The 18,758-nt window shown below is 40.2% G+C and overlaps 1 protein-coding gene across 1 annotated transcript; it reads left to right on the top strand.

The window, feature by feature from the left end:
• Positions 1–1,500: 1,500 nt before the first annotated feature.
• On the top strand, positions 1,501–18,005 carry LOC104508742 (catenin delta-2-like; the record flags this gene model as incomplete). Its single annotated transcript, XM_010150465.1, has 4 exons — positions 1,501–1,627; positions 5,705–5,836; positions 12,589–12,662; positions 16,803–18,005. Coding segments are annotated over 4 exons (594 nt in total), but the record flags the coding sequence as incomplete, so codon positions are not given.
• Positions 18,006–18,758: the final 753 nt, after the last annotated feature.

Raw genomic sequence — 18,758 nt, 5'->3', positions numbered from 1 at the left:
ATAGGCTTCTCACTTTTTTTTGCTACTTCATTTTTATATTCGAGAAATCACCGTGCAAGTTATTATTAACAGGAGATATAAAAATTATGTGAAGTGTGTTATTTACAATCTTGATTAATTTCTTGGACTTAAGCTATCCATTATAGCTATAAACTATTAGTTATTTTTTAAAATATTTAAGTGGTACATATATACATATTACATACATATGTTGAAAAGATTCTAATAATTTCCAGTTTGATTTAACATTAAGGTGTTATGGCTTTACAGGTGGGTTTGTTGGCATTCTCATTGAGCATCCCTCTAGGCTGGAGGACGCAGCTTTTGTAGAAGCTGCTTGTTGGAAATGGAAGACTGGATATAAGAAATTTTGGTTTAAGCAAGTGGCATTAAAGTTTAACTATTTCTTTTTTCAATTTGCCTTGAAATTTTGGCAAAGGCAGAGAGTGGAAGGAGGTGGGATTCATGGTTGGATGCCTGGAGTAGCCTGGGGTTGGGGGCTGCGAATATTCTTTACTACCCCAACAGAGAATTATTTGTCTGTAAGCATGAGGAAAATTCCAGCTGGTTTTGGGTAATACTATATTGTGTTTGTTTTTATTCAGCATTTCTTTGCAAAAATTTTGTTTAGCACCATGCCAGGTGCTTGGCTCCATTTCCACTGAGCCCAGCAGAAAGTAGGCATTTCTAAAAGGCTTATGCCTTTGGTACAAGACTGGGAAAACTGTATTACTGATTTAGATTTTAACATTAAGCAGTGATAAAGACAGTTAAAATCTATCCATACTTTAAGACATTTGAAATATTGTCATTTAGTAAGAGCGCTAGCAAAAGTCAATGTATTCTCTCACAATACTTTCAAACTATTTTAAATATCCTTTAAAAAATGTAAATTACATTGTTTTGGATTATTGCATTATGTTATGGTGCAGGAACAAAACATGAATAATTAAAACTCTCCTTTTTTTTTTCTAAACTAGCTGTTTCTCATGTTTGTATTACTTTGCTTCTTTTTTTTTTTAATACATCACCATTACGCCACTTTTAAATAGAAGGAACAGATTATTTCTGTACATCTTGGAGAAAAATGCAGTGAGGAAAACGGGATTCTTTTTTCCTCACATGTGAACAAATGAGCAGTTAATATAACTAAACTATAGCTATGCAAATAATTAAAATTATTCTGATAATCTGGGAACTTCCCCATCTATGTACTCCAAAATTTCCTTATAAGTTACAAATTATTTAAAGCAAAAATTGATTTTCAGTGTTTTCAGAATTTGAGTCTTTCTGAAATGTGTTATTTTACAGAACTTTCTGCATTTTAATTTTTCTCCAGGTGTGTCAGTAGTCACCGCTAAGAATATTTGCCCCCCAGTGGCAGGAAAAAGACAGTAGCCCACTTGCGTAGTGAAAACACTAGAGGAAAATACTCCGTACTTAAAATGAGGGCCCGTACGGCCTTTTCGCTGACTGCTGTCGTAATGTTTGATGTTGCAGGACGGATGGTCGCAGTATCACTTTGTAGCCTCATCTTCAACGATAGAAAGGGATCGGCAAAGACCGTACTCCTCATCACGCACGCCCTCCATCTCTCCCGTGCGCATGTCTCCTAACAACCGCTCAGGTAAGACCGGGCTTTCAGGACTCAAGTGAGGATGGAGGTAATCCATCACTGCCGTTTTCCTTCTTTAAGCAATGTCACTAGCATCCGAATTTGTTGTTCACAATGTTGGAAGGGCACAAAATACATTCTCCACTCTTACCGGAATGATCTATTCAGAACAGGATTTTTTTTTTATTAACACCTTGCAAAGTTTTACAGCAGAAAGAATATTCCATAACCTGTTGTCATGAATTCTCATGCAGTGTTTTCCTGATTGGGGTTACTTGGCCAGATCTCAGGGCAGCAGCGTCCATTTGTAGCATGAGGAAGTTCTGTTGCTCACTTTGCTTGTCATGAAAACCGCTATGTTGTTTCAATTTAGCAGAAGTTGAAAGATCCACTTTACTTTTTGCCGGCTTTTATTCTGGTTATATGTGTATGTAAGCGTGCATACACTGGCATACATAAGTTTCACAAAACATTGACTACAGGTCTTCGTGTAACATTGATGGCATGTTTACACCAACTGTCGTGAATTCTGTATGATCCATACAATTAATTAATGTATCTCAACTTCTGCCACAGTGTTAATTAATTTTTCTATTCCGAAATCTGGGCATTTTCCCCTCAGCTTATTCTAAGGTAGAACATACCTTGGTTAGGTAAAACCATTCTCAGTGAAAAATCTTCCAAGATAAACACAACCAAAACAGTCAGCCTTTCAATATGCTTTTTACTACTTGTTCCATCAAATGCTCTCATTCGTAGGTATACCAACTAGGATTAAAATTGGCCACACTGATTATTGCCATCAGCATTGTGCCATAGTTTTGTGTTTAAGAAAATTGTTTTGTTAATTGCGTAAAATCTGCATCTTAGTCCTGCAGAACAACCACTGAGGAAATGTGAAAGTGTAGCTAGAAGTACAGTGACAGCTGCTTTTCAATTTTCAGAATCTGTCATTACTCAAGGCATAAAGGGCTCTTGTTCCTTTTTTTCTTCTCCAAAATCTCATTTTGACTATAAGTGCAAGGCACTGGAAATGTCTGGCCCTGAGATCTTACTTCTGTCTCTTACCAGAACTGTCTTCTCACTTCTGTTACACAGTTGCTTAAAGAACATACTTTAAAAAAATTTGGATTAAATCTTACTGCCATCATCACTTATCATAAGACTGGAAAAAGACAAATATAGTGGCTGTTTCTGAGGGAATAGGAGCCATTATTACAGACCAGTCAGCTTGTTCTAGGTAATTGCTGGAACAAATAATCACAATCTGTGCACCTCAAAGACAGTGGGAACAAAAGATACTGTTTACCTCTAGGAGTTATCTATTTCTACATAGTATTGTAAGTTACTGTCCTTTAGTAACCTACAAAATAAGTTTAAAACTTACAAAATCTGTATCAAATCCGAACAATTGTTCAGTATGTTTTATTCATATAAAATCCACCTGAATTCCTGCTACATCACACCTTAAACTCTGTGGAAAGAACAGTCAATAAATGAAGTGTACTGTAATCAGTAAGACACCCTCACACAAGATTCTTATGGGGAAGCTAGGGCAAGCTAACACAGGCCAGAAACTACCATGTGTGGTAAATACAAAACCGGCTGAAAACTATTCGCAAATAATAGGTATTGCTTACTGCCAAAATGGAAGAATGCTCTGCTTGGAGATTTTCCTTGGGTCCAGTACTCTTCAGTGGTTTCATGAATGACCCAGATAATACAGAAAGAATACCTATTATCTTTGCTGGTGACATAAACCTGGGAGAAACTCATGTACCTTGAAGATCATTATTGGAATTCAGAGTGAGAAATTGGAGATACTGGCAAAAGGGAAAAAAAGATCCAGTCCTTTGCAAATACATTATAAGGAGAATATCTGGCTAGACAAAAGTTATTTAGAAATTTAATCGCTGAATAGGTATTTAGGGATTTTTGTCAGTTGCAAACATGAATCAAGAGATGGAGAAATCAGGATGTGAGGAAACACTGAATGGGCTGTAATTGTTTAACTCAAATAAGAGGCACATCTGATGGGGGCAGCGGGCAGAAGTACACCTTGAGTATTCAAGTGTGTAACAGCTGGCTGTGAAGAGGAACAGCATGAACTTTCTCTACTTTCAGAGAGGACAAAAGGAAATGATGAGTAGCGAGGAGTCAGGGAACAGTACGGAAACAAAGCACTGGAACAGACTGCTTGGAGCAGCTATGTGCTCTCTGTCATTCGAGATCTTTAGTTTTAGATGAAAATCTGTCAGGAATTATTTTGGTATACTGGATCCTACCTTGGGGTAAAGAGTTGAAGTGAATGAAATCACAATGTCCCATCCATCCCTAGGACTTGTTGATAAAATGCTGTAGCTAGTGTAGAGACCACTGTCTTCTGCGGCCTTTGAGAATAAGAGCAGAAAGCCTTGATGTCACTTTCCAGTCTAATGTCAACCAATAATTTCATGTATGCTTCCAGTAAAAACTCTGAAAGAGGGCACTTCTGGATTCTAACACTTGCCAGAAAGCAGTTATTCTCACAAGGGAGGAGAGAGATAATTCCCCCAGGGTACGGAGACAGACGATTTTGTCTTTATCAGTCAATTTTGTTCAAAACACCAGAGCGCTTAAAAGCGTTACCAGCGTATGTGAAACAAAATGCATCCCCATGTTAGCAACTTTTTCAAGGTTTGCATTCCGTCTTGTTCCCTACTAGAGTCAAGTTGCCATTGGCTGAGTTGGTAATTTACTGTCACGTTTCTTTATATCTGCTGCATTCTCAGCTTTGGAGTTACGTCACTACTGACAAGCAATTTAAAAGCAATCCCCAATTCTAATGGCTTCATAAGAAAAACCATCTGTCCCACGTTTGCTCTATAAATTCAGGGCCAGCAGAGTCAATCTAAGCAGAATTCAACATCACTTGTGCTTCCTTAATCCTTAAATAAGTACAAGTGCTTCCCTACTCTTTAACTAAAGACAGTAACGTATTTTAGAGATGCTGAAAGACATAACTTACCATCAAGCTTCATAAATGAGTTTGTCATACTTTTCTTCCCCACTTTTTTTAAGCAAAGACATTGTTATTGCTTTTGAGGTTCTTTTGACATATCAGATATCTGGGTGGAGGCAGGGGAGGGAGTGGAAGTAAGCACCAATAATTTAATTATTTTTGGACCACTGTGCCTTCATGAGCCTCTGGGGTGCTCTGCCACTCACCTTGTATTCCTTCCCCTGCCCTCTTTAACAGGGAAAGTGCATCTTATCTACCAACACCTGAATGTACTGGTCAGTTTACTTGAAAGCCGTTATTTTTAGCTCTGCTTTTCTTCTTTTGCTCAGCATTGCAAGCTCTTAAGTCTTCATGATCACTGCCAGTGATCACCTTCACATTTTCCAGCGTGTGAGAATCAAGTACAAAACCAGTTCTCCTCCTGGTCACTTCGTACTTTCCTCCTTTTAGTCGTACCACAAGTATTGGTGATGAAGGATTTAGTTTCAATGATACTTTAAGTAGCAGTTGTTGTTTTGATGGCAGTTGTTCATACATAGATATTTAAAGACAGAGGAATTATTTTAATTACCCTTAAGTGTTAGGCATTCTTTGTTATGTGTTTTCTATGAAACACACCTTTATTTTCTTTTCATTCCCCTTAGAATCAGAATGGTCTTGTTTATTTTCAACAGGGAAGGGAGGAAACCATTTTATAAGGGTTTTTTCCACACTTCAGCAGAAAGAAATTAACCATTTTTAGAAAAAGAAAAAATGAAGTGCCTATACCAGAAAGGTTTGACAAGTTAAAGAAACTAAAAAATCATAATTATTGTACTTTTTTCTTAATTATCATCTTGGATGTTCGGTGTAAGTGAAAAGAAGTAAAACATTCAAAGAGAAAATGATGTTTGGAGTTGATTGTCCCATGAATACGTTTGTCTTGTATTTGAAGTAACAACACATTTGCTTCCATAATGGGGTAGTGTTTCTTCAAACAGCTTAATGTTAGTATGGTAACAAATATAAACTTTAGTAAAATGTTTACAGTGTAAACGCTGCACTCAGTCATATGTGTTGAGAAAAAATAAATTGTTTTTGTGATTTAGCAAGTGCCCCAGCCTCACCTCGGGAAATGATCAGCCTAAAAGAAAGGAAAACAGACTATGAATCAACTGGAACAAACGCCACTTACCATGGAAGTAAGGGAGAACACACTTCTAGGAAAGACACCATGACAGGTGAGATTATGCTGGCGTAACATGTATAAAAATCAGCTGTGGTAGGCCACTGATTTTATAGCCTTGGCTGGGCGTAGTGCACTACAGAGAAGAGTCAACCTGCTTTGGTCTCACCTAGTGAGCTCACTAACCTGTTAGCGTTTCAGTAATTCTAAAATTCTGAGCGCTTTGCCTATTGCTGCACCTCTTTGTCGATTCTCTTGCGAATGTTAGTCTCTGTCACCATTGCACAGGCTTGTATAATCTCTGCTGAACATTTCTGTACGTTTATACGGTGCTGAGCACCACGGTGTCCTCTCCTCCGCAGGCTGCTTCAGGGTAAGCAAAAAGCCACAGTGGGGAGCGTACTTTCTGAACGCCTGTTACCTCCTCCCACACTCTCTGTAGAGGTCTTGCTCAGAGGGTGCCAGGTTGGGCTGTCTTTGTGTTCCTCAGCTCACGGGGGACACCAGTGGCACGCTGACTCGGTGTCAGGCCATCCATACTGGCTTTCAAGACTGTACGTAGGATATGATGGTACTCGTACTACATCTCCTGTGTTGTATGCTCTTCTGTAATCGAAACCTGAAGGCCAACCCTTGAATTTGGGTGAACAGAATGTTAATTAGCATGAAAGTGAAAATCTGAAGAAGAGAAATCACAGTCAAGAGCATTTGGAATCCACAGAAATGAGGAGCATCCTGAATGGCACCTGCGTTGTACCGCATGGGGTTGCAGCAGCTTCAGTCAAGGTACTGCTTTTTATGTATCTGTAATATTTTGAGTGTTTCATAGTCACTGCACCAGGTGGTTCTCTAAAACACATCAGTGGTCCTTACTTGTGTGATTGTGAAGGACAGGACTGGGTTTTTTTCAGCATTTTGTCAAGGATCCGTGAAGAGGGAATCTCAGGAGTAAGAGCAGCAGGCTGAAAAGGCAGAAACAGTAGTGGTTTGTTCTAGCAGTATCTGCAAATTTAGACTACCAGATTATATCAGAAGGGAAAAAAAGCATTTCCATGTGGAAAATCCATGTTTCTTGCAGATAGTCTTGTCTCTCTCCACACTTAAAAAAAAAATGGGGTTTTCTTTTTCCCCATCCCTTTTCATTTTGTCTTTTCATGTAGTGTTTTTCTTCTCCCATTCCTGTTTTCCTTGTTTCCTTTCTGCTTCAATATAATTTTCAGAGCGTGATGTTTGTACTTCCCCAGCAACCTTTCCTCCACTTTGATTTTTGCACTGTGTTTTCCTTTAATATCTGCTTGTGTTTTGTCTGTTCTTATTGATCTTTTGGGTGGGCTTTTAGTAAAGAAAATCGAAAGTCTCAGCATCGTGCTCAACTTTCTACTATTTTTCCAGACACTAAGCTCAGTGAGAAAAATCAAAACCAAAATCAAATTGAAAAGTTTATTAATATTTCACAATCTTACGTGACCATTCTACAAATGAATATGAAATTAGCAAATCACTTTCTCTCTCTCTTTCAGGTCACCAAATCTCTGCTTGTTTGGTCTGAGCTTAAATTAAGCACCATTTTAAGAACAAAAGACCATGAGAGTTAGAAGGAGTCTCGCTCGTCAACATCCAGCGTGAAATTTGTGCGACATATTTGTAGCTCATAAAATAAATATTTCATTAAAGAACAATATAAAACCAGTAGTTGTGATTTTAATTGTGAGACATTTTGACTTTGCTTGGATGGTCTAATATAAGCTCGTGTAGCAAGTTCTTTGCAATGCCTGTGTTTCGTTTTTGTGCAGCAGACAATGCGTTGCAGCTAATACATCCTCAGAGCTTAGGGTACTCAGAGAAATGTGTTCTCAGGTTCCACCTGGCGTACACATATTTTGAGCTGCTCTTGGATTTTGTGCCAAACTGATGTATTACACAAAGCTTTCTTTGACTTACGGATTGACACAGAATGTAGAGACACAGCTGTAGTCCCAGTTCATCCATGGCTGTCTCCATGCTTTTCTCCAAAGCTCTTCTCAGTTTATAGCTCAAAAATTTTATGACCTCTTGGCTGGGACTGAAATGAAGGGGTTTTGATAGATTTTCAAAGTACAAGCGTTCGCTTCTTGCCTTTGTGGGGAGTTGTCAGAAAACCTCTGGGAAAAAATGGAGAATCTATGAAGTAAACAGTTTGGCTGAAGATGGTAACTTATATTGATTTCACAAGGACAGCTGAAAAATAGAGGAACAGTATCAAAGGTCTCATTGCCCTCTTCCCTTCCAGGTTTATGATGCATGGTATATTTACTATCCATCTTCTCCATAGAAAATAATAACCAATGATAAAATTTTATCACCTAAAGTATATTTTTAAGACAAAACCTATTATATTCCTTTAAAAAAAACCAGGAACTGTAAGTGCATGTGATAACGTTATTTATGCCATGGTGTGTTCGGTCAGAAGAGGGAAGACAAGCTCACTGTATACGATCATGGGACTCCTACTCTCAAGTTTCTTTCACTTTGCTTGTTCCTTTGCTGAACTAATACATGTGTCACAGCCTGCACCCTCTATCTTCACTTCCACCAGCAGAAACACCTTCTGATTAATTTATTTCTTTTGGCTATCGAGAATCAATATCATCTATATTTTTGGTTATTTAAACTTGCTCGCAAGCCCCTGCCCACTCAGAACACAACCAACCACCGTGATCAGCTGCGGTAGCTGCAGATGCTCGCGCCACTTGAGCTCACTATTACTTTAAAAACCATAGTACACTATAATCTTTTCTCATACCCTTACCTCATCTTTCCCCGAACAGGGAGGTGGCAGTGATAATGACAGGTAGCGATTTCTGTTAGCTGAGATTTGTGAGGAACAGAGCATTTTCCTCTTGAACTAAATTTTAGAGAATGGAGCCCTGCTGCTTATAGGAGAAAAAGCAGGTTATGCAATACCGGTTGAGGATGACTGCCTGTCCAGCTGAGCCGTCCTTCCTTACCGTCTGCATTTTGTGAGGGCAGAAGGCTAGCACCTTGTTATTTCAAAGTGCTTGTAAATGTGTTCAGAATAAGTACTTAGAAAAACTGAAAGCTGAATGTTAAACCATGAATCAAGTGACTGGGGTATATGGGGATGGCTTCGGTCAGTGGTATCTTTGTCACATAAACCACCACATGACATAATTTTCAGAGCTGTTTCCAGCTTTGCAGAAAACTGCTGTGGGAAACTATATGATTTAAAAAAAAAAAAAAAAAATTACCTTGAAAGCTGAACAGGAGGAAAAAAGGAAGATATTTTTCTATATTGTTCTTTACGCAGTGCAACCACAAAGGTTGATCATAGTACTTATTTTAGAATCTTCACAATTTTGCCCAGTAAAAACAACCTCTGCAGTACTATCATGTGCTGTTGTTTAGATACTGCATAAAATACACACACACACACTCATCACTCCTCAAATCATTTCATGTACAGCTACAATTCTCACATCTGTGTACAGAAGTGTGGCTGCTGTAAAATCTCCACCTCTTGCTCCTTGTACCTTTTTCCCTTCTCTAGCCATGTTTTAAAAAAAAAGAAAATTACTCACCTCTCTCTCTCTCTGTTTGATAATTTTACTGTGATGGTACATACACAACATTAGCAACAAAAACCATATACTAACCACACAATATCTGTCCATTCCTCTAGCTCATTCTTTCCCTTCTTTCTTTTGTATTTGCCCTCTGCTTTTGGACAGCAAGAGTCAACTGCTCACTGAAGCATGGCAGAGGGGGAATGGAGTTCCCAGGGATGCTGCCTGCGTGTTCAGAAGCAGGTACTGGAGCGGGGCTGCATGCACTGCTAGCAGCTACATTGCTTGACTTACGTTTCCTCCGGAGGCAGGATTATCTCAACCTCCAAGCTAAACCAAGCCAAGCTTTCTTGTTCTTGAACTCCTGACCTTCATTTCCAAGCATTTGGTGTGTCATTATATTTCTTTTTATTATATTAAGAAAATAAAACTACTCTTTTTTTTTTTTTTTTTTTCATTTTAAACTTGTGATTTTGTGTCCATATCACTGCAGTGGAATCAGCAATGCAGACTTTGCAGCTGTTTTCATAAGCTGAAACTATCCATTTTTTGCATCGTGGAATATGTGATCCGGGAGACTGTAAGTCTTCAATCTGGCATGTGACAGTTCGGAGCCCATCAGTGCAAATGTCACAGTAGTGCACTGGACAGCTATGCACCAGCTCTGCGCTATTTCTGTGGTTTTTAATAGTCATGGCTATTAGTGGCACACAAGTACCATGTGCCTTCTTAAATACCTGTAAAAAGATGGGGAGGTCATGACCCTCCATAAAGTCTCTCTGATTGCCTGTAGGAACAACATATAAATTAGCATGTGTCCAGTTTGCTGGTTTTCATCAGATTCTTCATAAAACCCGCAGATATTACATCTTACACCATTTTTTTATTCTTGACATTAACCAACCATGAACAGTATTGCCCTGTCTGGACTGAATATGACTGACTAAAAACTTGCATGCATGAAACTTCAATTCTGCTTACCTTGCAATTTGTATACATGAAAACAAAATGCTTACAGAAAGTTTTTCCCCTCTTTATGAAAGTCCAACATATTGTATATCACTTTCATGGTTTTTTTCAAGAAGTAGCACTTCACAAAATGGGTAGCTGAAACACTGAGTATCTTCAGGTCTTTAGAGGGGGAATTTGTATAACCCAACTTCTTCTAGCACTTTGTAGGACAAGAAAAAAGCTCAGAAAAACAGCATTAAAAAGATGGTATCAAGGAAAGATCTGGCAGTTGTACTACTGAGAGTCGTGCCATCATGAGATGCACCGTAAATAGCAATCGTGATTCAGACTCCCCTAATACCGAAGACTCTCATCAGGAGGGAGGGGTTCAAACACTGAAGCAGAGGATGCAGCTGGAATATAAAAAACTCTGAAACTACAGTCAGCTCTCACACATCACTGAAGTTTGGTGAAAAAATTCAGCCTGAGCATTTGAAGAACCTCTGCAGATTGGCCCTTTGGTGCTAACATTTATGGCAAAGGAGAAACTACTCAAGCAGTCATCACTTCCATCTGTTGCCACCTATTGGCACACAGGCAGGATTAAGACTACCTATCACTGGAAAAGACCAATCATCATCTGTTACTAGAGTTCGTGTTCTTCTCACCTCCAAAGGAAGGGTCTCTGCTGCATGCCTTGGAGACCTCCAGAGCTCTTCTCCAGTTTCTACACAGGACTATGCAATGTTTCCGTAACTGCATCCAGCGCTTCAAGAAACAGGAGTTCATTCTTCCCTATCAGTTAATGGTTACCAAGTTTGCCTCTTTTTCCAGCGGTTAGGGCTCACTACCCCACCATATAAGCCCTGTCTTTATCCTGACTCAAGAACACGCTGGAGATCTCTGAGAACACCATCTGAGATCTGTAAAGGAACAGTGTGGAACAGTGCACCAAACTGACAAAAATTACACCCTCAGCACAGACCCTGTAGCAGATGTGAAGATCAGAGTCGGCGCATTACAGTCGACTTTGACTACAGACTGTGCCATTCCTTTCTGCAGCGAGACGGCGGTGGCGGGGAGAAGGATGGAGGCAGTCGTACATGCTGGGATCCATGCTAGCAGGTTGCCAAAGGAAGAAAGTGGTTACTTGTTCAGTAACTGCGGCTCTTCTTAGTGATGTGACTAGCATGGGTCCCATACCCAGCTCCCAGCGCTGGTGCTCAGTCCTCACCCTCAAAGGTTTCGAGTGGCGAAGTTGTTTAAAGCAACTCTTGGTGCCTCCAGGTTTTACACCATTGCACAGTGACCTGAAAGAGGTTGTGTGAGCAACCTGTTTCAGTTCCACTGATGGCTGATTCACAACATGTCAGTTTTTACTCATGACAGCATCAAGTCATTGGTTATAATGTCTGCAATGTTAGTAATGAGTGCCCATTAAGGACAGCGCACAGCAGCCACACAAAATCCTACCCTCATATTCTTTCAAATATGAGAAATAATAACTACAATCATTCTGATTCTCCCAGCGAACTGAGCTTCCTTAGCTTTTTATGTGGTTGGGGGATGGGGGCAGGCTGGGAAATAAGTTTTTTGCAAAACTGTATGGTGTTATCCTTTCCTTTAGAATTACTCCTGACTTTGAACTCGTAACACAGTTTTGTTCTTGCATTTTAGTAGCAGGGCATCCGAGAAGAGACAGAAGCTCATGGATTTGAGAATATCTTGGCCAGACCTTTTCAGTATAACTAACTACGTTTTACTTTTTTGCATAACTCATTTTGCAGTTGCATTTAATCACTTCTTCCATTAATAATTTTACCATATAGCAAAAGCACTGTAGGATAAATAATCCAGGATTTGGTGTAACATCATCGGACTGACATGAAAGGAATGAAATGTTTCTTAATCTCAGTATTTGCAACTGTCACCTGTTCAATGTGTGTGTGATATAAAATCCCACATATAACCAGAAATACGTTACTGAATGCTCGCTGTATATGGAATTATTTTGGCGATTTATAGGTGAAGTGCACAAGATTGTTTTGAGCATGACAGAGTTCCTGTTACTGTTAGCAAGTGTGTACCATGTACCTACGTGTGCACCAAAGACAAGGTTTTGATTGTCAGTGGAAGGAAGAGAAAACAGAAGTCTGCAGATTCTTTAAAAAATTTTTGTGTACAGGAAACAGATGGTGTATAATGTGTTTAAGGAAACCTGCAGAATTCATTTTGAGGCTGAAGAGGTATGTTTGGTAATCCTGCTTTTTCCTTCTTTTTTTTCTCCCTCCAGCTCAGAACACTGGAATCTCAACTTTGTACCGGAATTCCTATGGTGCACCTGCTGAAGATATCAAACATAACCAGGTAAGTAAGGAGGCTAAAATGTTTCTGTTCTATGTGGCATGTTCACGAAAGCTATCTGGGATGTTTAAGCCTGTAATTTATGATGAAATCAAGAGCAGCTTGAGACCTGAATGCCTTTAAAGTTCTGGATATGTGTGACACAGATGTCATGGTTTAGGCCCAGCTGGCAGTAAAAGAGAGAGTGGCTGCTCACTCACTCCGCTGCTGCTGGGATGAGGAGAAGAAAATATCAGGAAAGGCTCGTGGGTCGAGACAAGGACAGGGAGGGATCACTCACCAGTTATGGTCATGGGCAAAACAGACTCGACTTGGGGAGAAAAATCAATGTAATTAGTTACCAGTGAAATCGGTGTAGGATAATGAGAGATAAAACCAGATCTTAAAAACCTTCCCCTGACCCCTCCCTTCTTCACAGGCTCAGCTTTGCTCCCCATTTCTCTACCTCATCCCCACTGGTGTCACAGGGGGACAGGGAATGGGGTTGTTTTCAGTCCATCATGCGTTGTTTCTGCTGCTTCTTCCTCCACAGGGGGAGGACTCCTCACACTCTGCCCCTGCTCCAGTGTGGGGCCCTCCCTGGGCTGCAGGTAATTTATGATGAAATCAAGAGCAGCTTGAGACCTGAATGCCTTTAAAGTTCTGGATATGTGTGACACAGATGTCATGGTTTAGGCCCAGCTGGCAGTAAAAGAGAGAGTGGCTGCTCACTCACTCCGCTGCTGCTGGGATGAGGAGAAGAAAATATCAGGAAAGGCTCGTGGGTCGAGACAAGGACAGGGAGGGATCACTCACCAGTTATGGTCATGGGCAAAACAGACTCGACTTGGGGAGAAAAATCAATGTAATTAGTTACCAGTGAAATCGGTGTAGGATAATGAGAGATAAAACCAGATCTTAAAAACCTTCCCCTGACCCCTCCCTTCTTCACAGGCTCAGCTTTGCTCCCCATTTCTCTACCTCATCCCCACTGGTGTCACAGGGGGACAGGGAATGGGGTTGTTTTCAGTCCATCATGCGTTGTTTCTGCCGCTTCTTCCTCCACAGGGGGAGGACTCCTCACACTCTGCCCCTGCTCCAGTGTGGGGCCCTCCCTGGGCTGCAGGTGGGTCTCTGCTCCCCTGTGACCCTGTATGGGGCAGGGGCAGAGCCTGCCCTCTCACCATGGTCTGCAGGGGAACCTCTGCTCTGGCCCCCTCCTCCCCGCCTTTCCGCACTGAGCAGGCAGTGGTCTCTCTTGCACCCCACTCCTCTCTCCTTCCTCTCCTCTCTCCACGCTGTTTCCGCTTTTGCAGCTGGCTCTCTTTTTTTTTCCCCTCTTCAATATGTCAAATCACAGAGGTTCTGACTGGCTCTGCCGTGGCCAGAGGTGCATCTGGCTTGGAAGTGGGGGAGCTTTTCTTGAAGCTTCCCACAGGACCCAGCCCTGTGGTCCCTTCACCGCTACCAAAACCCCATCGCAGAGGCACACCACAACGGGCTACAAAAGCCAAGTTAATGGGAACTTCTGCTGGCTCCGGTGTCTGATAATGGCCTGTGCCAATGAATTTTGTTAAGTCCAGTCACACCATATTACCTGAGTATAGCCATCACAATATTCAGCACTGCTACTGACACCCCGCGGCTCACGTGCCGGGGCATCCTAGCAGAAACTCATGTACTGAACAGTCCTGGAGGAAAAACCTCCTGTATCTTTTGCGGAGACACGTATGTTATGCTGACGTGTAGCAAAGGCCCTCAGATTCGCCATTTAGTCACTCCAGAAGCATGATTTTAACCAGGCTTTTTGCTAGGTTGTTTTTTAATGTATGCAGTGAGGTGTGAGCGAGAGAAAACGTAGCGTTTCATCGGCGAGGACGCTTTCTTACATATATACATCTGAGCCAATCATTCTAGAACTTTGGGACTCTTTTAAAATGTCTGTCCCTAAAAGCCATAATGCAGTAAGTATGTCTGGATAAGGTGGACGTTACAAAAGCGTAATTGGCACCATGGGTGCCAAGTTAATGCGCTCACAGAAAAAAGTCCAATATTGACATATATGGCATTCATACAGCTAGTATTTCCAGTTTCAATCCCTGGGAAACAGACATTTTTCTGCACCCATAGGCTTTTGTTTCATCTTTATGTGTAATGCTACTTTGTGTTTAATTATGCCAACTCAAATGTTTTCACAACTTCTCTGTGTAAGATGCAGAAGTTAGAGCATTTTTCAACTAGAGAAATGGGACCAAAAACCATTTAAGGAAAGCACTTAAAATGATTAGTAGTGTCAGACAGGTAAATGAATATTTAGTAGAACTGATTAAAAAAAATACTTTTCTCTGAAATTTTTTACTGGATTACATGAAATTTCAATGTGAGTGTCTTAAATCTTGGTTTTAATCCACAAACATTAGATGAAGAGAGTTTCTGATATTCTGTGCCCCCATGTCTCTTTATTGGTTTTGATTTTTAATTAGCCAGTGTTTCCTGTGGTGCACCATATTCCTTCTTTGTGTGAGCCAGGTCTGTGCGTGAAGGTGTCTCTGCTTTCATTGCATTTAGAGATGAAGCCCTTCTAATTAATACAGTATTTAGGCAAAATAAGGGTATAAGGTATTGTAACAGCAGATGCACTCTAACTGCAGTCATGAATCAACTAATTTGATTTTTAGGGTGAGAGTTTGAGCGAAAACAAAACAAACCAGATTAAAAAAAAAAAGTTTTCCAGCTTTTCCCACTTGCGTTCTCAATGAAATGTCAGGGTCATGATTGATATATCAGAAATAATGTTTTCAGCTAAAAAGAACCCAGAAACACTCTGTCAGTCCCCTATTTTCTAGTGAAAATTTGACCATCTCTAACTTCTGGCATATGAATAAGTCGCTTAGTATGGAATTTTTCTCATGTGTCCAAAATTAAACACCTGTGCTTACGTATGTGAAATGACCAGAGGGGCCCAAGGTCCTGTTCACCTTGATAGCAGTGTTAGAAGTGAGAGTAGTAAGGCTCCCTTCTGCTGTCCTAATATTGGACCCAGTGTGGGAAGATTACTTGTAGGATCGTGAGAAGACATTTTGCACTCTATGCATAGAGTCTGATGCAAACATGCTTAGGAGGGATATCACGGGGTTTGGGACATGGGAGTGCAACTCTTCCTCTCTTCTTGAAGGAGCATTGCTAGCTCTTGCAAAGTCAGCAGGACCTGCAGAGAGTCTCCCGACACCATCATCTGAGTGTCAGTATTCCCAGTACGACCATGTGAGGATGGAAGGTCTGTATCATTTTGCAGTCACAAAGTCTACCCGAAGAGGTAGAGGTACACACTCTATAGAGGTGACATAGAGTGAAAGGTAGTGTTCCACTATAATATTTAGCAAATGTTTATAAATTTCAGATTTTAATTAGGTTCCAGCTATAAAAACAGACTCACTAGGGCTGTCTGCAAAAAGTTTATTGCAAACTTAGGTGAAGGGACTGCCTGAGACTTTTAACTGCATAGCAGAGATGTTTCAGCTCCAGAGCAACTTGCTGGAATGCACCAACAACACCAGATTGCCATCCTGAAGCGTTGAGGAGGTGGTAGGAAGATGGTTCAGCTTAACAGCAGCAGAACACATTTCAGGGCACTCTTGCTTGAAATTTTCTCATGTCAGTGCCCTGAAGGCTATAAATGGTTCTTTAGGGTACGGTATCGCTCTAAATCTCACTTGTGGCAAAGGCAGCTGCAGAATGTGAGGTATCTTTGGAGTGTGTATCGCTTCCCTTCAAATTCAGGTCTGAGTTTTGGCCACCAGTGTTTGCATTATCTGGTCAGAAAGCTATATACAGATTACAGTTACAAAAGTAACTGTGAGCTACGCTGCTCAGAGCCAGATTTGAATTACTTTCGAAGTAAACCAGCATCTTCTAGCAGCAATATCATTAAAAATAAATCTATTTAATAATATGAAAATTTATAGATGTAAAAAAAAAGTAGTGACAAGTCATAGCTGTGGCATTAATTCACTACCAGGCAGTATTTTGAGCAGATATTAAGATTACAAAGGTAAAACTTTGTATTTCCAGCATGATAAACACAGAGTGAGGCTTACTCATCCTTTCCTCTCGTCGCCCACAGTAAGTTGTATCTAACAAGCTGTGGTTACTCCTGTCTTTCAGGTTTCAACACAGCCAGTTCCACAGGAGCCCAGCAGAAAAGATTACGAACCGTATCAGCCGTTTCAAAATTCCACGAGAAACTATGATGAGTCCTTCTTTGAGGACCAAGTGCATCATCGTCCACCTGCAAGCGAATACAACATGCACCTGGGACTAAAGTCAACTGGCAACTACGTCGACTTCTATTCAGCTGCTCGTCCCTATAGTGAACTTAACTATGAAACAAGCCACTATCCAGCCTCTCCCGACTCCTGGGTTTGAGACTTGGGCAGATACAAAAGCTCCAGGAACTGTGCATGTGCATGCATACCACAAGACATTTTTTTTCCTGCAAATTTAGTTTGTTAAAGCCTGTTCCATAGGAAGGCCCAGATAACCAGTATGGAAAAAAATAAGAGAATTTTTTAGAAGGCTAAAAGATACGAAAGCTAATCCTGGGAGTAATTAGAAAGAAATATATATACATATATATATATATTTTACAGTGTGGGGCAACTTTACTGTTGGCCTGTGGAGTCTAAAGTTCGGTGCTGTGTATTGAATGTGGCTGAAGGAAGGAGGGAGAACATGAGAGTGGATGTGGGTCAAGAGTTAAGCACAAGTAACTGAGCAGCGTACATACTTTATGGGGAACAGCTTCTCACACTTTGTTTAATATCCTCATTCATTGTGAATCTAGGCTTCAAGTTGCATTTGGGGTTTCCTCTGTACAGCAAGATGTTTCTTGCCTTTTGTTAATGCATTGTTGTAAAGTATTTGATGTACATTACAGATAAAAAAGAAAAAAAGTGCATTGTGTATATTACACCAATGCCACAGTGTTTCTTCATCTATGGTTCTAAATATTGCTTCAATTTCAAATTTTGAAAGATGTATGAATTTCCAGGTTTTTGTTTTCTTTTCCCCGGTGCGTTTTAACAAAAAAAAAAAAATCAAAAAAATCAAAAAAAAAAACCAAAAAGGAATATTTAGCAGTATTGTTCGTTCTGATATGTGAATTTGTTTGTGGCAACTAAAAGAAAAAAAGGCATTCAGCAGTTTCTGACAATTAACATTCATCATTCCACACTCCTTGTCAACGAAGTGCTTTTTCACTGCCTAAAATTTTAGATGTAGATATTTGAAATAGATTTTTTTCATTTATACCAGTTTTCTTTATGATGATACAGTGTTAAAAGAAAATAAATTACAATTGATCTGTCATCCATATTTGCTAAGAATGTCTATTTCCAAGAACCTAGTGTACAAATACGCATTCTTACTTGTGCGTGTCCACGTATGCACAGTGTTCTGTGTGCGTGTGTGCATTTGAGCGTGTGCGTTTGTGTGGCTTAAGACTTCTTTTCATCCAGTGTTTTCCTTGTTCAAGCTTCAGTTTTTTGTTTGATTTTTCAGGGTTTTTTTTAAACAGTGGAAACTCCAGTATGTGCTTTCTCTTACTCACTTTCTCAACCATTGATAGCGATTCAAAATTTTTCGGCCGCATACTCACAAAGGAAGGGGTTATCGGATTTTTTTCACTGACTCCTTCGCTCTTAGGTACCATTTCCCTTAAAGTAGCATCTCCTGATCTTCTCTTGAGGAAATTGCATTACTCTCCAGCCGCCAACCAGCAAGTGCTCAAGGTAGGCAGAGTTTCATCTTGCCATCTCCCTGAGAGGATGGAAAAAACAAAGACCCAACAGACTTAAGTCTCTGTAGTCTCCAAACAGTTTGGGCTATAGAAAAGTCCAACATGTGAATCATTAGGACAATCATTTGTTTTAACCCATACCAAAAAGAAATCCTGATACCCAAAACACATTCCTCAAATATGAAAGTTACCAACCATTTCTGTGCATTTAAAGTAAAACCCTGAAAAAATAAAAAATGTAAGGGACAGAGATTTGTTTGCTTTCTTTTTTAATTAAAACATAGAAGAGGAATCTAGGCTAGGTGGCCAGATGAGCTGGCACG

Source organism: Eurypyga helias, unplaced genomic scaffold, assembly GCF_000690775.1.
Source record: "Eurypyga helias isolate BGI_N326 unplaced genomic scaffold, ASM69077v1 scaffold3884, whole genome shotgun sequence".
Taxonomy (NCBI): domain Eukaryota; kingdom Metazoa; phylum Chordata; class Aves; order Eurypygiformes; family Eurypygidae; genus Eurypyga; species Eurypyga helias.
Note: the sequence above shows the minus strand (reverse complement) of the source record. Positions and strands in the feature narration are given on the sequence as shown.